The 17,267-nt window shown below is 43.4% G+C and overlaps 1 protein-coding gene across 2 annotated transcripts in view; it reads left to right on the top strand.

The window, feature by feature from the left end:
* Positions 1-854: 854 nt before the first annotated feature.
* Positions 855-17,267, top strand: part of ell (elongation factor RNA polymerase II) — a 145,070-nt gene continuing 128,657 nt past the window's right edge. For both annotated transcript variants that reach the window (XM_041204544.1, XM_041204543.1), the window contains exon 1: positions 855-1,002. In XM_041204544.1, the coding sequence (XP_041060478.1) occupies positions 868-1,002 (135 nt within the window). In that variant the 5' untranslated portion in view covers positions 855-867. The remainder of the gene's footprint in view (positions 1,003-17,267) is intronic.

The following is a 17,267-nucleotide window of genomic DNA, read 5'->3' as shown; positions in this document are numbered from 1 at the left end:
TTCAAACCTAGCTGCAATGAATATTGACCACCTTTAGATGGTAGTGTCGCAACATTTTTTTCTGTTTCAGATTACTGTCCCAGAACAGATTAACCCCTCTGAGAGTGCTGTTCCGGATTGATGAGTTACTTTTCATATACATTTTAAAAGCTTTCTAGGCAAGAATAAAATAGAAATGTGCAATAACGTACACAGAGTCAGTGCATTAATCATAACCGTTGATGTTGTAGAATCAATGCATGTTTATGCTTGGACTGCCAAGACTACAGTCATGTTTATTCCTGTTAGATTCTGTCCTCCCTGCAATCCCAGTTGCCCAGTTGCGAGGAGTTTGCATTGATAAAATATTTGTGGTTGACTGTTGATTACTGAAGTACTATTGCATAAAATGCAAATGATTATAGTTGGCATTTGTGGCAAACATGGCAACTCACTGTTGATTAGTCATCTTTACATTTATTACTTCCTAATACTTTTAATGAAACTTTGTGAATAACTTGTTTCTCACTGATAAATGCTTCTGGTTAATGATTGACCGGTACTGTCTTACATACATACAAGTAATTTATGCTGCGACCCCAGTTGGCTGTCGCCATATTTGTTACGGGCTAACTTGGCTGTTGACAAACAACAAACAAGTGAAGGGAGTTGGTGCTAATTGACCGTCGCCATCTTTATAGCAGGCTTTCTAGGCTGGCACCATCTTTGTAACAGGCGCGCCTGTGCTTGATTGGCCGGCGCCATCATTGTGACGGGCGAGAGCGTGGTGCGGTGATTGGCCGTGCGCCATCTTTGTTGCTGGCGGCGTTTGTGGGAGGCCGCGGTGCCCGGCTGTGCGCGGGGGGAGGGGAAGCAGCGCGAGGGAAAATGGCGGCGCTGAAGGAGGAGCAGAGTTATGGGCTCTCCTGTGGGAAACTCAGCTCGGGCAACAATGTCTCAGTTCTTCATGTCAAACTCACCGACAGCGCGTTGCGGGCGCTCGAGGCTTACCAGAACTGCAAGGTAAAGAGTTGAAAAGTCAGTGTGTGTGTTTGTGGTGTGAGGGGGAAAGCGGGCCCGAGCCCCACTGAGGTAAAGCCTGGGCTCCGAGTCATGCCACCCGGGACTGTTACCATGGCAGCGCCGGTATATACCCCCCTCCATCATCCCCGGTGCCCCCACCTTATGGAGTAAGCTCTCCCCATCACCCCACTGGGGGCATCGGACAGAGAGAGGGGGGTGGGATGGGGGAGATCAGGCTGGGCCTGGGGAGTTCAGAGGACCAGACTACCCCCCCACCCCCCACCACATTCAGAGAAGCGGCAACTCTTGACTCTTGAGGTCTCTTTACCCCAGCCGCTTCCTTTCTGTGTCAACGAGAAATCACCCAAAGTCTGTCAGGAGAGTTAATAACTTGAATCAGAAAATGTTGGAGATACTCAGGTCTGGCAGAATCTGTGGAGAGAAACAAGAGTTAACATTTCAGGTCAATAACCTTTCATCAGTTCAAGCTACAATCCTTCCTCATTTCACACTTTAAGAACCTGTAGCACTTAAAGGGACCTGACTGCAAGGTTGGTCACTCTAACCACCGGCTAATTCTTGTTTGAAATTGTTGCTAATACAATAATTTCCACTAAAGATCTTTATTTAACAGTTTATTTCATTGTGTATTTTAGTGCATCTTTTGCTCAAAGTTTGAATTCTTTACCCCCTTTTGAATTTGTGTGGGAATGGAAGTTGATTTGAGTGAATCAATCTGACATTTCAACGGTTTTGTGAGGGAGAAGGGGAAATGGGTTTGAAAATCTATATTGAGCGAACACTTGGGTCATTGAACTTTGTAACATTGCTTTCGGAATGTGTCTTAAAAACCAGTGGAATGGCTGCAAAGATGGGCAATCCATGAAAACTCAAATTTGCTTCTTTGCAGTGATCCTTTATCTCCCACTTAATTTTTTAGAATTTGGTTGATCAAATCAGTGTGGGCAAAACCTGAGGAGTGACTAGATAAATCACTTTCAAATTATTGAAGGAGTTTGATGGGGTGGAAATAAAGAAGATATGTCCACTTTTGGCAGAGACCAAAACCAGAGGTCATAAACAAAAGACAGTCCCTAATAAACCCAATCAGGAATTCAGGAGAAACTTCTTTACCCAAAGAGTGTTAAGAATGTGACAATCTACCACGGAATACCTGAGGTGAATCATATGGATGCATTTAAGGGAAGCTAGGTAAATATGGGAAGAAGGGAATAGAATGGTATGCTGATAATTAGACAAGCTAAGGTGGGAGGAGGCGCATGTGGAGCATCATTGCCAGCATAGACTTGTTGGGCCGAATGCCCTGTTTGTTGTTAATTCCATGTAAAAAAAACAAGTTTTAATATGACTACATAAAATGATTCAGCACAGAAGCAGGCTACTTGGTCCAGTTGGTCCAAGCTCAGTACCAACCTTCCATCCACATGTTTCTAGACATTTGTTTCTGAAGAAATAAAAAAAGGAAGTGATGCATTTAGACAGTTTCTGAAATGGATCTGTAACTACTCCTTGAAGACACTGCTGGGAGAATCTTCAAGTTGTAAATCATGTTCACAAATGTGCTAAAGTTTTGTACAGTTGGAAATCTGCTGCAGCATTCTCCTCTGAATATATTTTCAGGAAAGGATGGGGTTTGGGATTGGCTCTGGGAGCTATCTTTGTTATTAATGACCCAAGCCTGGGCTCAGTGGAGTGTGGAACTCCTAACGCATTCCACTCATTCAATTCAGTTCCCACTGTGTTGTTTAATCTGACACCTTTGGGGCAAGATTTTCAACAATGCTTCAAGAAGAATTCTTTTTTGTATTCACTAAAGATCCTGAGATAGAGTTGGATTTTGTCCCTCCCTTCAAGGAGGAAGTGGCTAGATATGTGAAGAGGAAGCATGGGCAGGGTTTGAAAGAGATTGAGCTAGTGGGATTAGTTTTGGTTTCTTTATGGGGTATGTGGAACATTCCTTGTTCCAGTCCTACGCTGGTCCCCTCCCACAACTCTTTCTCCGGTATATCGATGATTGCTTTGGTGCTGCTTCATGCTCTCGTTTGGACCTGGAAAAATTTATTAATTTTGCTTCCAATTTCTACCGCTCCATCATTTTCACGTGGTCCATCTCTGACACTTCCCTTCCTTGACCTCTCTGTCTCAATTTCTGGTGATAGACTGTCCACCAATATTCATTACAAGCCTAGCGACTCCCACAGCTACCTCGACTACAGCTCCTCACACCCCGCTTCCTGTAAGGACTCTATCCCATTCTCTCAGTTCCTTCACCTCCGTCGCATCTGTTCTGATAATGCCACTTTCAAAAACAGTTCCTCTGACATGTATTCCTTCTTCCTTAACCGAGGTTTTCCACCCACAGGGTGGTTGACAGGACCCTCAATCGTGTCCGGCCCATCTCCCGTGCATCCGTCCTCACACCTTCCTCTCCCTCCCAGAACCATGATAGAGTCCCCCTTGTTCTTACTTATCACCCTACCAGCCTCCGCATTCAAAGGATCATCCTCCGTCATTTCCACCAACTCCAGCATGATGCCACCACCAAACACGTCTTCCCTTTACACCCCCCCCCACCCCCCGGCGGCATACCGCAGGGATCGTTCCCTCCGGGACACCCTGGCTCACTCCTACATCACCCCTTCACCTCAACCCCCTCCCACGGCACCTTCCCATGCAACTGCAGAAGGTGTAACACCTGCCCCTTTAATTCCCCTCTCCTCACCGTCCAAGGGCCCAAACACCCCTTTCAAGTGAAGCAGCATTTCACTTGCACTTCCCTCAATTTAGTCTACTGCATGCGTTGCTCCCAATGCGGTTTCCTCTACATTGGAGAGACCAAACGCAGACTGGGTGACTGCTTTGTGGAAAACCTTCGGTCTGTCCGCAAGCATGACCCAGACCTCCCTGTCGCTTGCCATTTCAACACTCCACCCTGCTCTCATGCCCACATGTCCGTCCTTGGCCTGCTGCATTGTTCCAGTGAAGCTCAACGCAAACTGGAGGAACAGCGTCTCATCTTCCGACTAGGCACTTTACAGCCTTCCGGACTGAATATTGAGTTCAAAAATTTTAGATCATGAACTTTCTCCTCCATCCCCATCCCCTTTCCAATCCCCTCCCTTTTTTTAATTTATATAGATTTTTCTTTTCCCATCTATTTCCATTGTTTTTAAATGTATTTCCATCCTTTGTTCTATCTCTACCTTTTAGCTTATTTCGATCCCTTCCCTTCACCCCACCCCACCCCCACTAGGGCTATTTGTACCTTGCTTGTCCTGCTTTCTACCCTTAATTAGCACATTCCTTAGATAATATCACCACCTTCAACACTTCTTTGTCCTTTTGTCTATGACACCTTTTGGTTATCTCCACCTATCACTGGTCCTCTATCCAGCTCTACTTGTCCCACCCCCCCCTTAAACCAGATTATATTTCACTTCTTTTCTATTTTTACTTAGTTCTGTTGAAGAGTTATACAGACTCGAAATGTTAACTCTGTTCCTCTCCGCAGATGCTGCCAGACCTGCTGAGTTTTTCCAGGTATTTTTATTTTTGTTTTGGATTTCCAGCATCCGCAGTTTTTTGCTTTTATCTTAGTTTTGGTTTGCTCCATTAAAGAGTTAGCACAGATGCAATGGGCTGAATGGACAGAAGGTTGCTGGAAACTTGTACTCTGGAGTTTTCTTGCTTTAATCTTCTTCTCTCTCCCCCCCCCCCCCCCACCCCAAACACCAATTGTTATTATATTCAAATGTTTAACAATCAATATGATCTTGATGCCTCTTCCCAATTACCTGTGTTTAAAGAAGCACTTAGCTGGACTTATAAGTACTTGATTAATTATCAGGCAGTGAGAATGTGGAAACACAGACCAAGGTGCAGTACTTCACAGGTTTAAAAACTCTGCTACGACACTAACCTTTGGATTCTTACAAAGTGAATTTCCACATTCAGTCTCAGAAGTAATTTCATTTTGGTAACCAGGTGCTGTTACAGTTTGCATGGCCTTGTACTCTTGGTCATTTTCCATACACACTGGCCTTATAAACACTCCTATTCATGTAATTAAATTGTCATATCAACATCTGTTAGGATGCTGACCAGATGATGTGCTTGCTCTGGATATACGTTCTGGAAGAAGTATGTTGGACAAATGCCCTTTACCATGCAGTTTCCCCATTTAATCGATGTAATGTTCTCCTGGGACTGCACAGGGTTCAGGGTGTTGAGTATAGAGTGTATTTCCTAGTGATATTCCCTCACCCCAGAACGTTCCTGTAAAACATTTTATGAAAACAGATCTTACTGGAAAGAGAGCTTTTAATCGCAGCCTCTGACAGGGTATCTGCATTCAGTGGTTTGTAGGCAATCGATTCAAAAATTTGTCGAGTTAGTCAATGTCAACAGGGCTGCTGAATCCGGCCTCACCATCTCTGGGCCATGGACCACACAACTGATTGGTATTGAGCAACGATAGTCTTTAGCTGGGACTTGTGTGGCACAAATGTTACCTGTCACTTGTCAGATAAATCTGGGCATCATCCAGCATCTGCTGTGGATTGGCATGGGCTTTCATTATTGAAAGTGTTTTGAATGCAGCTGAGCACTGGAATTGTCATTGATCAGCCCGATTCCTGATATGATGGAGAGAATGTTATTGATAAAGCAGCCAGAGTTGGCTGAGCTGAGGACACTACTCTGAGGAACCGCTGTGGGACTGCCTTAGGGCTGTTGTGACTGACCTCCACTGACCATAAGCATATTCTTTGTGTTTGGCATGATTCCAGCCACTGGAAGATTTTCACATTGACCCCAGCATTGCTGGGGCTCCTTAGTTCCATAGTTATTTGAATGCAGCCTTGGTGTCTAAGCCCACTCTTGTGTTGTGCCAGCTCTTGTGATGAGGCCTGGAGCTAAGTACTTCTGGTAGAATCCAAACTGGACATTAATGGTTTGTCTCTTGATGACACTGTTGATGACTCTTCTGTTGTTTTACTGATGGATGAGAGAGGCTGACAGAGCTGTAATTGGGTGAGATAGATTATCCATTTGTATATAGACATATTTGGGCAAACTTCCATATTGTCAGATAGATAGCTGACATATCCTTTGGGATCCTGTCACCCTGTCCTGCTGAATAAAGCAGCAGTGTGTGTCAGCTTGGGTCAGTTGATAGCACTTTCTATGTCTGAATGCTGTGGGAATCAAACTTGAACATATAGCCAAGCTTGCTATTTCATTGCTATACTGAGTGTGTGTTGCCATAACAGAGGCAGCATCCTTTGGCATAAATCAGAGGCTCATTGTCTGTTTGGGTGCAAGTTGGAGATTCTTCAGTGAGTCCTTGATAACATTCCTCCCTCAGCCACTACCCCTCCCCACCAAAAAAGGTAGCCCATCATTTATTTCTTTGCCGGTCTGTGGCACATTGCTAGTGTAAAATGGCTGCCATTTTGCTCACATCATCACCACTCTAATTGGCGAAATGTTGCAATGCACGATATTCATTACATATGCAAGACTATAGGATTATCACTATGTATTTCTCGTGAAGGATAGTAAATTGCATCAAAAGTAATCTATTTGGGCTGATGTGGAGTCAGCATTGTATCCAGTTTCTGAATCATCAGTTTGATTGTGTTGCAGTGTATGTCTGTAAAGATGATTCTCTTTTTAAATGCTTTCTGAAAAACAAGGGTGTGATTTGAGTTGATTTTCCACTTCAATGTTTCCAAGATGAAACTAATACTATAATAAAAACAGAAAGTGTTGGAAGTACTCAGGTCTAATTTTTCAGAATCATATTCAACTTAACATTAACTCTCTCCCCAGATGCTACCAGACTTGCTGAGTTTTCCAGCATTTTCTGTTTTTATTTCAGATTTCCAGCATCTACAGTATTTTGCTTTTATTTTAGAAACAAATACTATATTCCATGGGAGTGCTGGACATAGCGTAACCTGTACTAATGTTACCAGATATTTATGGTTAATGTACGTATCATTTGTCAATCTGCTGCAGTATTGCACATGGGGAGTGTAGTGAAGTGGGGTTAGACTGTGGTAGATAAAACTGGACCAGGCCACGCAAAAGGAATTAAATCTGCATTTTAAAATTATACTGTCGTTTTTATATTTGCGTTGTAAATTCCTGTGGCCACATTAATAAAAACTGTTGATGTAAGCTAGTCACTGTAATTACAGCCCCTGATGCCACAACGAGGCCTTCACTGGAGGTGAGGAGAAATGGTTGCAGCATGGCAATTTGTGTAGACATTGTAATGTTGATCATTGATTGGAAACACATGCAGAAAGCAAGATTTTTTAACATATTATAAATAAATATAACAATATAGATTATATAACTATAATACCAATAGATATAGTCTGTGGTCTTACATAGACTTCTGCAGTTTGTACATTACTAGCTGTGCTAGCGTTGCTTGATTTATGATGCTGTGATGGTGGTTGGCCATGTGTTATCTGCTTGGGACTTTTTGATATCACAAGCCATGAGCAGAGATTGGTTAGCTGCTGCCATTGGTCAACACTGTGAATCTTCATAAAAATAACTTGCATTTGTATAACACCTTTAACGTAGTAAAACTTCCCAAGATACTTTATCAAGTATCAGTGTTGTCAAACAAAATTGACACAGTTATTGGGACAGATGACCAAAACCTTGATTAAAGAGCTAGGTTTTGAGAAGCATCTTAAAGGAGGAAAGAGTGTGAATAGGTTTAAGGAGGCCATTGCAAGGCTATAGTCCAGACAGCTGAAGGTGTGGCTGCCAATGGTGGAGCGATGGAAATTGAGGATGCACAGAATGCCAGAATTGGAGAAGTGCGGAGATTTTGGAGGGTTGTAGGGCTGGAGAAGTCAACATAGGGAAGGGTGAGGCCATGGAGGGATTTGAAAACAAGGATGAGAATTTTTAAAAATCGAGGTATTGCTGGACCAGAAGCCAATGTAGGGCAATGAGTCCACGAGTGATGAGTGAATGGGAATTGGCATGTGAGTTAGAATATAGGCGACAGAGTTCACAGCCTTAAGCTCGCTCCCAAATTGGGACTGGTTAGTTCAACTCAGCCCAAATTGATTGGAGTAAGTTTATCCAGCTATAAGGATCCTATCTTAAAAAAAAAAATCTTGCAGCAACAAAAGGATGCCATTCAGGCTGTCATGCCTGTGCCACTCTTTGGAAGATCTGTTTGATTAGTCAAATTTCCCTGCTCTTTTTCCACAGCCTTGCATTGAGTATGGAAAGAACTTAATCTAGATCCCAATAGCTGCATCATTAGTTTATAGAGACTCAAAATAAAGAGATTTGCTTAGGTGTGGTAAGGAATATGAGGTTGAAGTAAAGTCATATTGGGCACAGTAATCAAAGCTCTACCCTGCAGCTAACTATGCTAAAACTTGGATGCGCTTACTGCTGACTTTGCGCCAGATGCTTTTCAAAGCATCTCTGAGCATGATAAATCGTTGAAAGTATAAATTTTAAAATGAATAATGTTTCCAAACATAGTTTATTGTGGTGGAAGGGTCATCAACAGTGCTATCAAGCGGTACTTGCTTAGCAATAACCTGCTCACTGATGCTCAGTTTGGGTTCTACCAGAGCCACTTAGCTCCTGACCTCATCATAGCCTTGGTTCAAATGTGTACAAAAGAGCTGAACTCCAGAGGTGAGGTGAGAGTGACTACCCTTGACATCAAGGCAGCATTTGACTGAGTGTGACATCAAGGAGCCTCAGCAAAACTGGAGTCAATGGGAATTGGGGGGAAAACGCTCCACTGGTTGGAGTCATACCTAGCACAAAGGATGATGGTTGTGGTTTTTTGAGGTCAGATTTCTCAGCTCCAGGACATCACTGCAGGAGTTCCTCAGGGTAGTGTCAATGACCTTTCTTCCATCAAAGGTAAGAAGTTGGAGTGTTCGCTGATGATTGCACAATGTTCAGCACCAATCCTGGCGACTCATACTGAAGCAGCCCGAATCCATATGCAACAAGACCTGGACAACATTTAGGCTTGGGCTGACAAGTGGCAAAGAACAATCACGCCACATAAGTGCCAGGCAATGACCCATCTGCAACAAGATAATCTAACCATTGCCCCTTGACATGATTGGCATACCATCACTGAGCCCCCCCCCCCCCCCCCCCCCCCCCCCCCTATCAACATCCTGTGGGTTACCATTGACCAGAAACTGAACTGGACTAGCTATATAAGTACTATGACTACAAGAGCAGGTCAGAGGCTAAGAATCCTGCGGCGAGTAACTCACCTCCTGACATATGAGCGTATGAATTAGGAGCAGGAGTCAGCCATTCGGCCCCTTGGGCCTGCTCCTCCATTCAATAAGATCATGGCTGATCTGAATGTAACCTGAACTCCATTTTCCTGCCTACCCTCAATAACCTTTCAACCTCTTGTTTATCAAGAAGCTGTCTAGCTCTGTCTTAAAAATATTCAAAGACTGCTTCCACCACCTTTTGAGGAAAAGAGTTCCAAAGACTCTCAGCCCCCTGAGAGAAAAAAATTCTCCTTATTTCTGACTTAAATGAGAATCCCCTTATGTTTAAAGAGTGCTCCCTAGTTCTAAATTCTCCCACAAGAGGAAACATCCTCTCCACATGCACCCTATCAAGACTCCTTTGGATCTTAAAAGTTTCAATTAAGTCGCCTCTTACTCTTCTAAATTCCAGTGGATACAAGCCTAGCCTGTCCAACCTTTCCTCAAAGGACAACCTGCCCATTCCTGGTACTAATTTAGTAAACCTTCTCTGAACTGTTTCTAGCACATTTACATCTTTCCTTAGATAAAGAGACCAGTACTGTAGACAATACTCCAGATGTGGTCTCACCAATGCTCTGTACAACTGAAGCATAACCTCCCTACTTTGTAATCAATTCCCCTCACAATGAATGATAACATTCTATTGACTTTCCTAATTACTTGCTGTACTGTATGCTAACCTTTTGTGATTCATGCTGTAGGACACCCAGACCCTTCTGAATCTCAGAGCTCTGCAATCCCTCACCATTTAGATAATAAGCTTTTTTATTCTTCCCAAGCCTGTCCACAATCTACAAGGCACAAGTCAGGAGTGTGATGGCGTACTCTCCACTTGCCTGGATGATTGCAGCTCCAACAACACTCAAGCAGCTTGACACCATCCAGCCCGCTTGATTGGCACCCCATCCACAAACATTAATTCCCTCCATCACCGACGCACAGTTGCAGCACTGTGTATCATCTACAAGATGCACTGCAGAAACTCACCAACTGTCATTAACTAGCATCTTCCAAACCCATGACCACTACCATCTAGAAGGACAAGGACAGCAGACACATGGGAACATCACCACCTGGAAGTTCCCCTCCAAGCCACTCACCATCCTGGCTTGGAAATATATCGCCGTTCCTTCACTGTCTCTGGGTCAAAATTCTGAAACTTCTTAATAGCACTGTGGGTGTACCTACGCCACATGGACTACAGTGGTTCAAGAAGGCAGCTCACCACCACCTTCTCATGGGCAATTAGGGATGGGCAATAAACCCTGGCCTCGCCAGCGAAGCGCACATTCCTTGAATGAATAAAAAAAAGTAATTTGGGGGTATAATCATAGAATGCAGAACAAAAAGAGGCCATTTGGCCCATCATGTCTATGGTAGCTCTGCAAGGGCTGCTAGTCCCACTCCCAATCCCTTTCTCCATAGACCTGCAAACTTTTTCTCTTCTGGTGCTTATCTAATTCCATTTTGAAAGGCACGATTGAAGCTGCCTGCACCACACTCTTGGGTAGTACATTCTGCTGTGTAAAAAGAGTTTCTCATGTTTCCATTGAATCTTTAGCCACTCCCCTTAAATTGGTGTCCTGTAGCTCTTGACCTTTCTATCAATGGGAATGGTTTCTCTCTATCTACACTGTATAGACCCTAATGACTTTGCACATCAATCAAATCTCCTCTCAGCCTTCAGCCTAAGGACGACAGCCCCGACTTCTCCAGTCTACCCACGTAGCTAAAGCTCTCATCTCTGAAACTATTATCAAATCTTTTCTTCACCCTCTCTAAATCCCATTGGATTTTTTTTTTCTGTATAATTTCACCCCCACCACACATCCCCATCAGATAGTCCTCCAAAGGCACCATGATTTGTGCAGAGTGGCCCTTTGTATGTGAGGCTGAGGAATGACCTGGTGAGTGGCAGTATACATCATTGTTCTTTGATCACACCACTGAGGTTATAGCTAAAAGCCTTATTCTGTCCAGACCAGCTCCAGAGGGCCTATTACCGCCTGATACTGGATCGGATTTGTCACTTGGCACAACTGACTGAATAGTGCCATGCAATGTCTTTACCTCACACTTCTACAAGGCTGCTCATGTTCAGAATGTGTCTCAGATGAATTTTACAGGGAAGAGGGAAGTAAGAAAACAGGGGAACCAAAGTTTGAGTGGAGCTAAAAGCTTGATGAAGAGAGGTGAGATTTGGGGAGTGAGGTCCAGGCTGCAAGAACATACTGGGAGAGGGTGGGGGATGGGGAGCTAGGAATGAAATTGTGTGGATGCACATTTGGAGGACTTTGTTGAGATAGGTTGTGGTGAAGCTGGGGAGAGATTTTAAAGTTAAGGGAAGGATTTTGATCAATTCACTAGGCTGCTCCTGCGTACATATTAGAAGAGGGAACAGTAATAGATGAGTGAAGGCTGTAATTTAGTTTGTGTTTTAGTGAGATTCATTTTCTTCCCTGTTGTGGATTATGATATCATCTTAACACCAAGGTCAAACTTCTTTCGTCATCAGCCTAATCCTGTCAGCATCATACACTGTGCTGTCTAACTCCATCTTTGCTTTGTATTGCATGATCTTGCCTTATTGCATCTCAATTTCTACAATGATGTCACAGTACTCTTTTCTGATCCATCTATTTAGTCAGGATTTTTAACTTTAACGTAAACTTGCATTTATTTTTGCCTTTACCATAGTAAAACATCCCATGGCACTTCATGGGTGTGACTGTCCAACAAAATATGACATTGAGCTTCACTATATTTGGATAGATGATCAAAAGCTTGTTTTTTTGATTCATTCATGGGATGTGGACATCAGTAGTTAGCCTAGCGTTTTTTTGCCCATCCCTAATTGCTCTTGAGAAGGTGGTGAGTTTCTTGAACTGCTGCAGTCATATAGTGTAGCTATACCCACAGTGCTGTTAGGGAGCGAGCTCCAGGATTTTGACCTAGTGACAGTGAAGAAACGACGATATATTTCCAAGTCAGGATGGTGAATGGCTTAGAGGGGAACTTCCAGGTCGTGGTGTTCCCATGTGTCTGCTGCCTTGTCCTTCAAGATGGTAGCAGTCATGGGTTTGGAAGGTGCTGTCTAAGGGGTAAGTTTTAAGGAGCATCTTAACAGAGGAGAGGGGGATGGAGAGATATAGGGAGGGAATTTCAGAGCTTAAGGCCTGGGCAGCTCAGCCAATGTATATTAGCAACATCAGAGGTGATAGGTGAATGAGTATGATATGTGCTTTACGTGTGATATGTAGCGGATCAATAAACAGCATTGACCTTATTCCAGGTCCAGTTTCCACACCCTGCTTCTCCTGACTGTTACTGAGATTCTAGAGATCATCCATCGGCTCATACCTCGCCTGATTGCTTAATCCCTGTGTGCACCAAAACAACAACAACAAGCAATTATATAGCGTCTTGTGTAGGGAAATGTCCTAAATGCTTCACAGGGGTGGTATAATGAGACAGACTCTAATTAAAGAGTCTGATCCTGTCACTTAAATGCCCACACTTGCATAGTTCCTGCAGTGATGAGCAGGAGATGTTTTTGGTCAACTTTAGCTAGTGGTACAGAGGTTCTTACTCTTGGCCTGATTCAAATCAACTAAACTCAGTAGGCAGATCAAATCCGACACTGTTCTGGTCTACATCAGTCAGTACCACACTGCGCAGTGCTGCTCCCACTTGAATCTTTGGGAAGCTGTTTCAAAGGCTAATCCAGTTGCACATTTTTCTAATGTTTTCTGTTTTTTTTTGTCGCTGTGATTGTCTTGTGTTGTATGTACTGGTAGGGGTCTGAGGCAACATGCAGCAGAACTCTATCAGCTGTTAAAAGCAGCCTGTCTTGCCCCATCTTCTGATTACCCTGAATGGTTAGCTGGTGCACAAATTCAACCTGGGCAGATGTGAAGTCTCTTGTCTCCTGATCAAAAAAGGGTTTCCCTGTGTGGAGGGACAGGGAGGGCAGTGACCTAATCTCAAATTAAGGGGTCCATCACCTAAGCCCAGTTTGAGAGAGTTTTGGCCATTCTGTGTACTGGCTCATCCATGTGTGAACATTAACCTGTCAGCACAGTAACTTGAGCTTTGTTCAATTGTCACCAAAGCAGAGAAGTGCCTTCCTGTAATTGGTCTGTGGGCTCCTTTGAATAACAGTTATGCTTCAGCTCATTGTGTTTCTATAAATGATCAGCCTGTGACTGTTAACTTGTCAAATCAGTGCCTGCTGCGAATTCCCTCTTCCCTGCAGACTAATATACTTGTTATATTTTTGCTCCACTTTCAGACTTGAGTGCATAATGAGGTAGCCTAGGCAGTAAACTCTGGAATTTCCTCTCAAATAGTTCCTTTAGTGGTTTATTGTGAAATTTTGTTTAAAAATGTTGTGAAGCACATTGGACCATTTTGTTGAAGTTGTTGTTGAGTGCTGCAATGTTAGAGGCACCATCCATCTGTTGGAACTTTAAACTGAACCATCTGTTCAGGTGGATGTTAAAGGTCCCATGGCACTAATCCGAGAAGAGCAAGAGGTTCTCCCAGTTTCCTGGGTAATATTTCTCTCTCAACGCACCTACAGAAAAACAAGCTTAACTGGTCTTTACTGTTTGTAGGATGCTACTGTGAGCAAAATGGATGCTGTGTTTGTCTGCATAAGTCACCTTAAAATAATTCATTACATTTGAAATGTTTCACAGAGCTGTGATAAAGTACAGAGACCTGGGGAGGTGGTGGTATATATCCGCAAGTCATTGAAGGTAGCAAGGCAGGTTGCGAATGTGGTGAAAAGGGAGTCATGATCCTAGGCTTTCTAAATAGAGGTGTACTGTGCAAAAGCGAGGATGTCATGATGAACCTTTATAAAACACTGGTTTGCCTGAACTGTTTCTAATTCTGGACGCTGCACTATGGGAAGGACGTGGAAGCTTTAGGGACAGTGCAGAAAAGTTGTACCAGAATGGTTCTGAGGATGAGGGATTTCAGTTATTTAGGTACATTGGAGAAGCTTTGGCTGTTCTCCTTAGAGAAGAGAAGGTTGAAATGAGATTCCATGATTCAAAATCATGAGGGTGCCCTAACAGAGTAGTTAGGCAGAAACTGTTCATGTTGGCAGAAGGGTTGAGAACCAGAGGACACTGATTTAAGGTGATTGGCAAAAAAAACCTAATGCACATGAGGATTTTTTTCTTTGCGGTGAGTGGTTAGGATCTGGAACGCACAGTCTGAGAGTGTGGTGGAGACAAATTCAATCATGGATTTCAAAGGCAATTGGATAAACACCTGAAGAGAAAAATTGCAGGTTTATGTGGAAAGGGGATGAGAGTGGGACTAGATGAGTGGCTGTTACAGAAAGTTGGCATGAACATAATGGGCCAAATGCCACCCCCCCCATGTTGTAATCATTCTAAGAATGTATAAATAGGAACTCATCGATGATTGCCTCAGGTTTCTGATGCGCATTGGCAATTGCTGAATAAAATTTGCAGCTGCTGTGATGTTTATTGTTAATCATTGTCATGATTTGCTTTCTTTCCACTTTCTCCTTCCCTCTGCCTCCACCCACAAATTTCATATGTTGAAATGTTGCTAGAGCCATGTGAGAGTGGCCTGAGATGATTCCCTTCCCATTTCTGGTTTCTTGTCCAGACCTTGCACGGTGGTATGTCCAAGATCACAAGTCTGTGCCACAGTGGCACTGCTGCTTGCAAGGATAGCAAGTGGTTGGAATCTGCTTAACCTATGAAGGTGGTTGTCATGTTGATGGTATGAGACTCTGTGATAGGCCCAGGCTTTGTCTCAGTGGTTGGATAATTCTTAATGAAGTCTGGACTGCCCCAGAAATTAATTCCCCCATTTGTGTTAAAATTTTGGCTACTTGCACTAAATGAACAGAAAAGTCATCTCTGGTAGGTAAACTCACACACACTATAAACCAACCTTGGTCTTGTGTGAAGTAAATAGCATGTTCTTGATGAACAATGAACCCGCATATTGCTGGCCTTTGCTTTGGAAATAGTACAAGCAGCAGACTGTATCTCCTTGAATTCTGAATGAAAAAACCTCACCATGATCAACGCTAATTTAAGAAGCAAGTGAATTCAGCAGATAAAATGGTTTGTAATTTTTGACCAATATACCTACACCACATGGACTGTAGCAGTTCAAGAAGGCGGCTCTCCACAACCATCTCAAGTGCAATTAGGAATGGGCAATAAAAATGCTGGCTGAGCCAGCGACACCCACGTCCCATTAAAGAGCAAAATAAGTTAAAATAACATCTTTTGATGAAGTTTTACATAACGCATACCTTTGCAGCCATGGAGCTCTGTCTCGCTGAATGAAACAGCATGGAAAGAGGCTAAACATAAACTGGGCGACCGCTTTGCAGAACACCTGCGGTCTGTCCACAAGAATGACCCAAACCTCCCTGTCGCTTGCCATTTTAACACTCCACCCTACTGTCTTGCCCACATGTCTGTCCTTGGCTTGCTGCATTGTCCAGGGAAGCCCTACGCAAACTGGAGGAACAGCACCTCATCTTCCGACTAGGCACTTTACAGCCTTCTGGACTGAATATTGAATTCAACAACTTTAGATCTTGAACTCCCTCCTCCATCCCCACCCCCTTTCTGTTTCTACCCCCTTCCTTTTTTTTTTCCAATAATTTATATAGATTTTTCTTTTCCCACCTATTTCCATTATTTTTAAATCTCTTTTGCCCTGCTAGCCTTTCCACCCCACCACCACTAGAGCTGTACCGTGAGTGCCCTACCTTCCATTCTTAATTAGCACATTCGTTTAGATAATATCACCACCTTCAACGCCTCTGTGTTCTTTTGTCTGTGACATCTTTTGATTATCTGCTGCTATCACTGCTTGCTTGTCCCTACAACCACACCGCCCCCCACTTCTTTTTCTCTCTCTCTCTCTCTCTCTCTCTCTCTCTCTCTCTCTCTCTCTCTCTTCCCCCCCCCACCAACCTTAAACCAGCTTATATTTCACCCCTTTCCTAAGATTCACTCAGTTCTGTTGAAGGGTCATGAGGATTTGAAACGTCAACTCTTTTCTTCTCCGCCGATGCTGCCAGATCTGCTGAGTTTCTCCAGGTAATTCTGTTTTTGTTATGGAAAGAGGCCAGTCAATCCATTGTGCCTGTGCTGCAAGAAATTAGTCCCACTCCCTTGCCCTTTCCCTATAGCCCTGAAAATATTTTCTCTTCACATATTTATCCAACTCCCTTTGAAAGTTATTATTAAATCTACTTGACCACCCTTCCAGGAAGCGCATTCCAGATCATAAAGTGCTGTGTACAGAAATTTAACTGGTATCCATCTAATTGAACTGGGCTGCAGGGAGCTAGGCCTGCCACTTGTATGGCTACAGAAGTGCCAGTCAAGACAGAGCATGGTAGGGGGTGCTCAGATTCCATGTTGACCAGTTGTGATGCCCTGTGTATGATTCTGCTTGGCTGCCCCTTTATGAGAGCGTGGTTTCCCATTAAATATTGAATTACCAGATCAAATAATCTAACCAGCTTCCCATAGACATTATGGCTCCACTCTCAGCTTGTGGGCTTGAGAGAAATAACAGCTAATATTTTAGCACTAACAAGTTGGAAAATCACATATCAGTAACATCATAATTTGAAACATGGTGGGTTTGCTGTGTTGCACTGGGCTTTATTACTCTACTGCGTGCTTGCACTGTTGAGGTATTGTGCCATAGGCTAGTGTGAATCCTTAGCGCTCTATTTACGGGGATATGTTTCATTACAAAGGATATATGACGCACAAACAGATCATTCAGCCCAACCAATCCATGTTCCCTTTTATGCTCCACTCAAGCCTCACCTTGTATTTCCTCACCTAAATCTATCAGTGTATCTCTCTATTTCCTTCTCCCTCATGCTTGTCTAGCCTCCCCTTGAACGCATCTATGTTA

This window comes from Carcharodon carcharias, chromosome 14, assembly GCF_017639515.1.
Source record: "Carcharodon carcharias isolate sCarCar2 chromosome 14, sCarCar2.pri, whole genome shotgun sequence".
Lineage (NCBI taxonomy): Eukaryota > Metazoa > Chordata > Chondrichthyes > Lamniformes > Lamnidae > Carcharodon > Carcharodon carcharias.
This window is presented reverse-complemented; position numbering and strand designations above follow the sequence as displayed.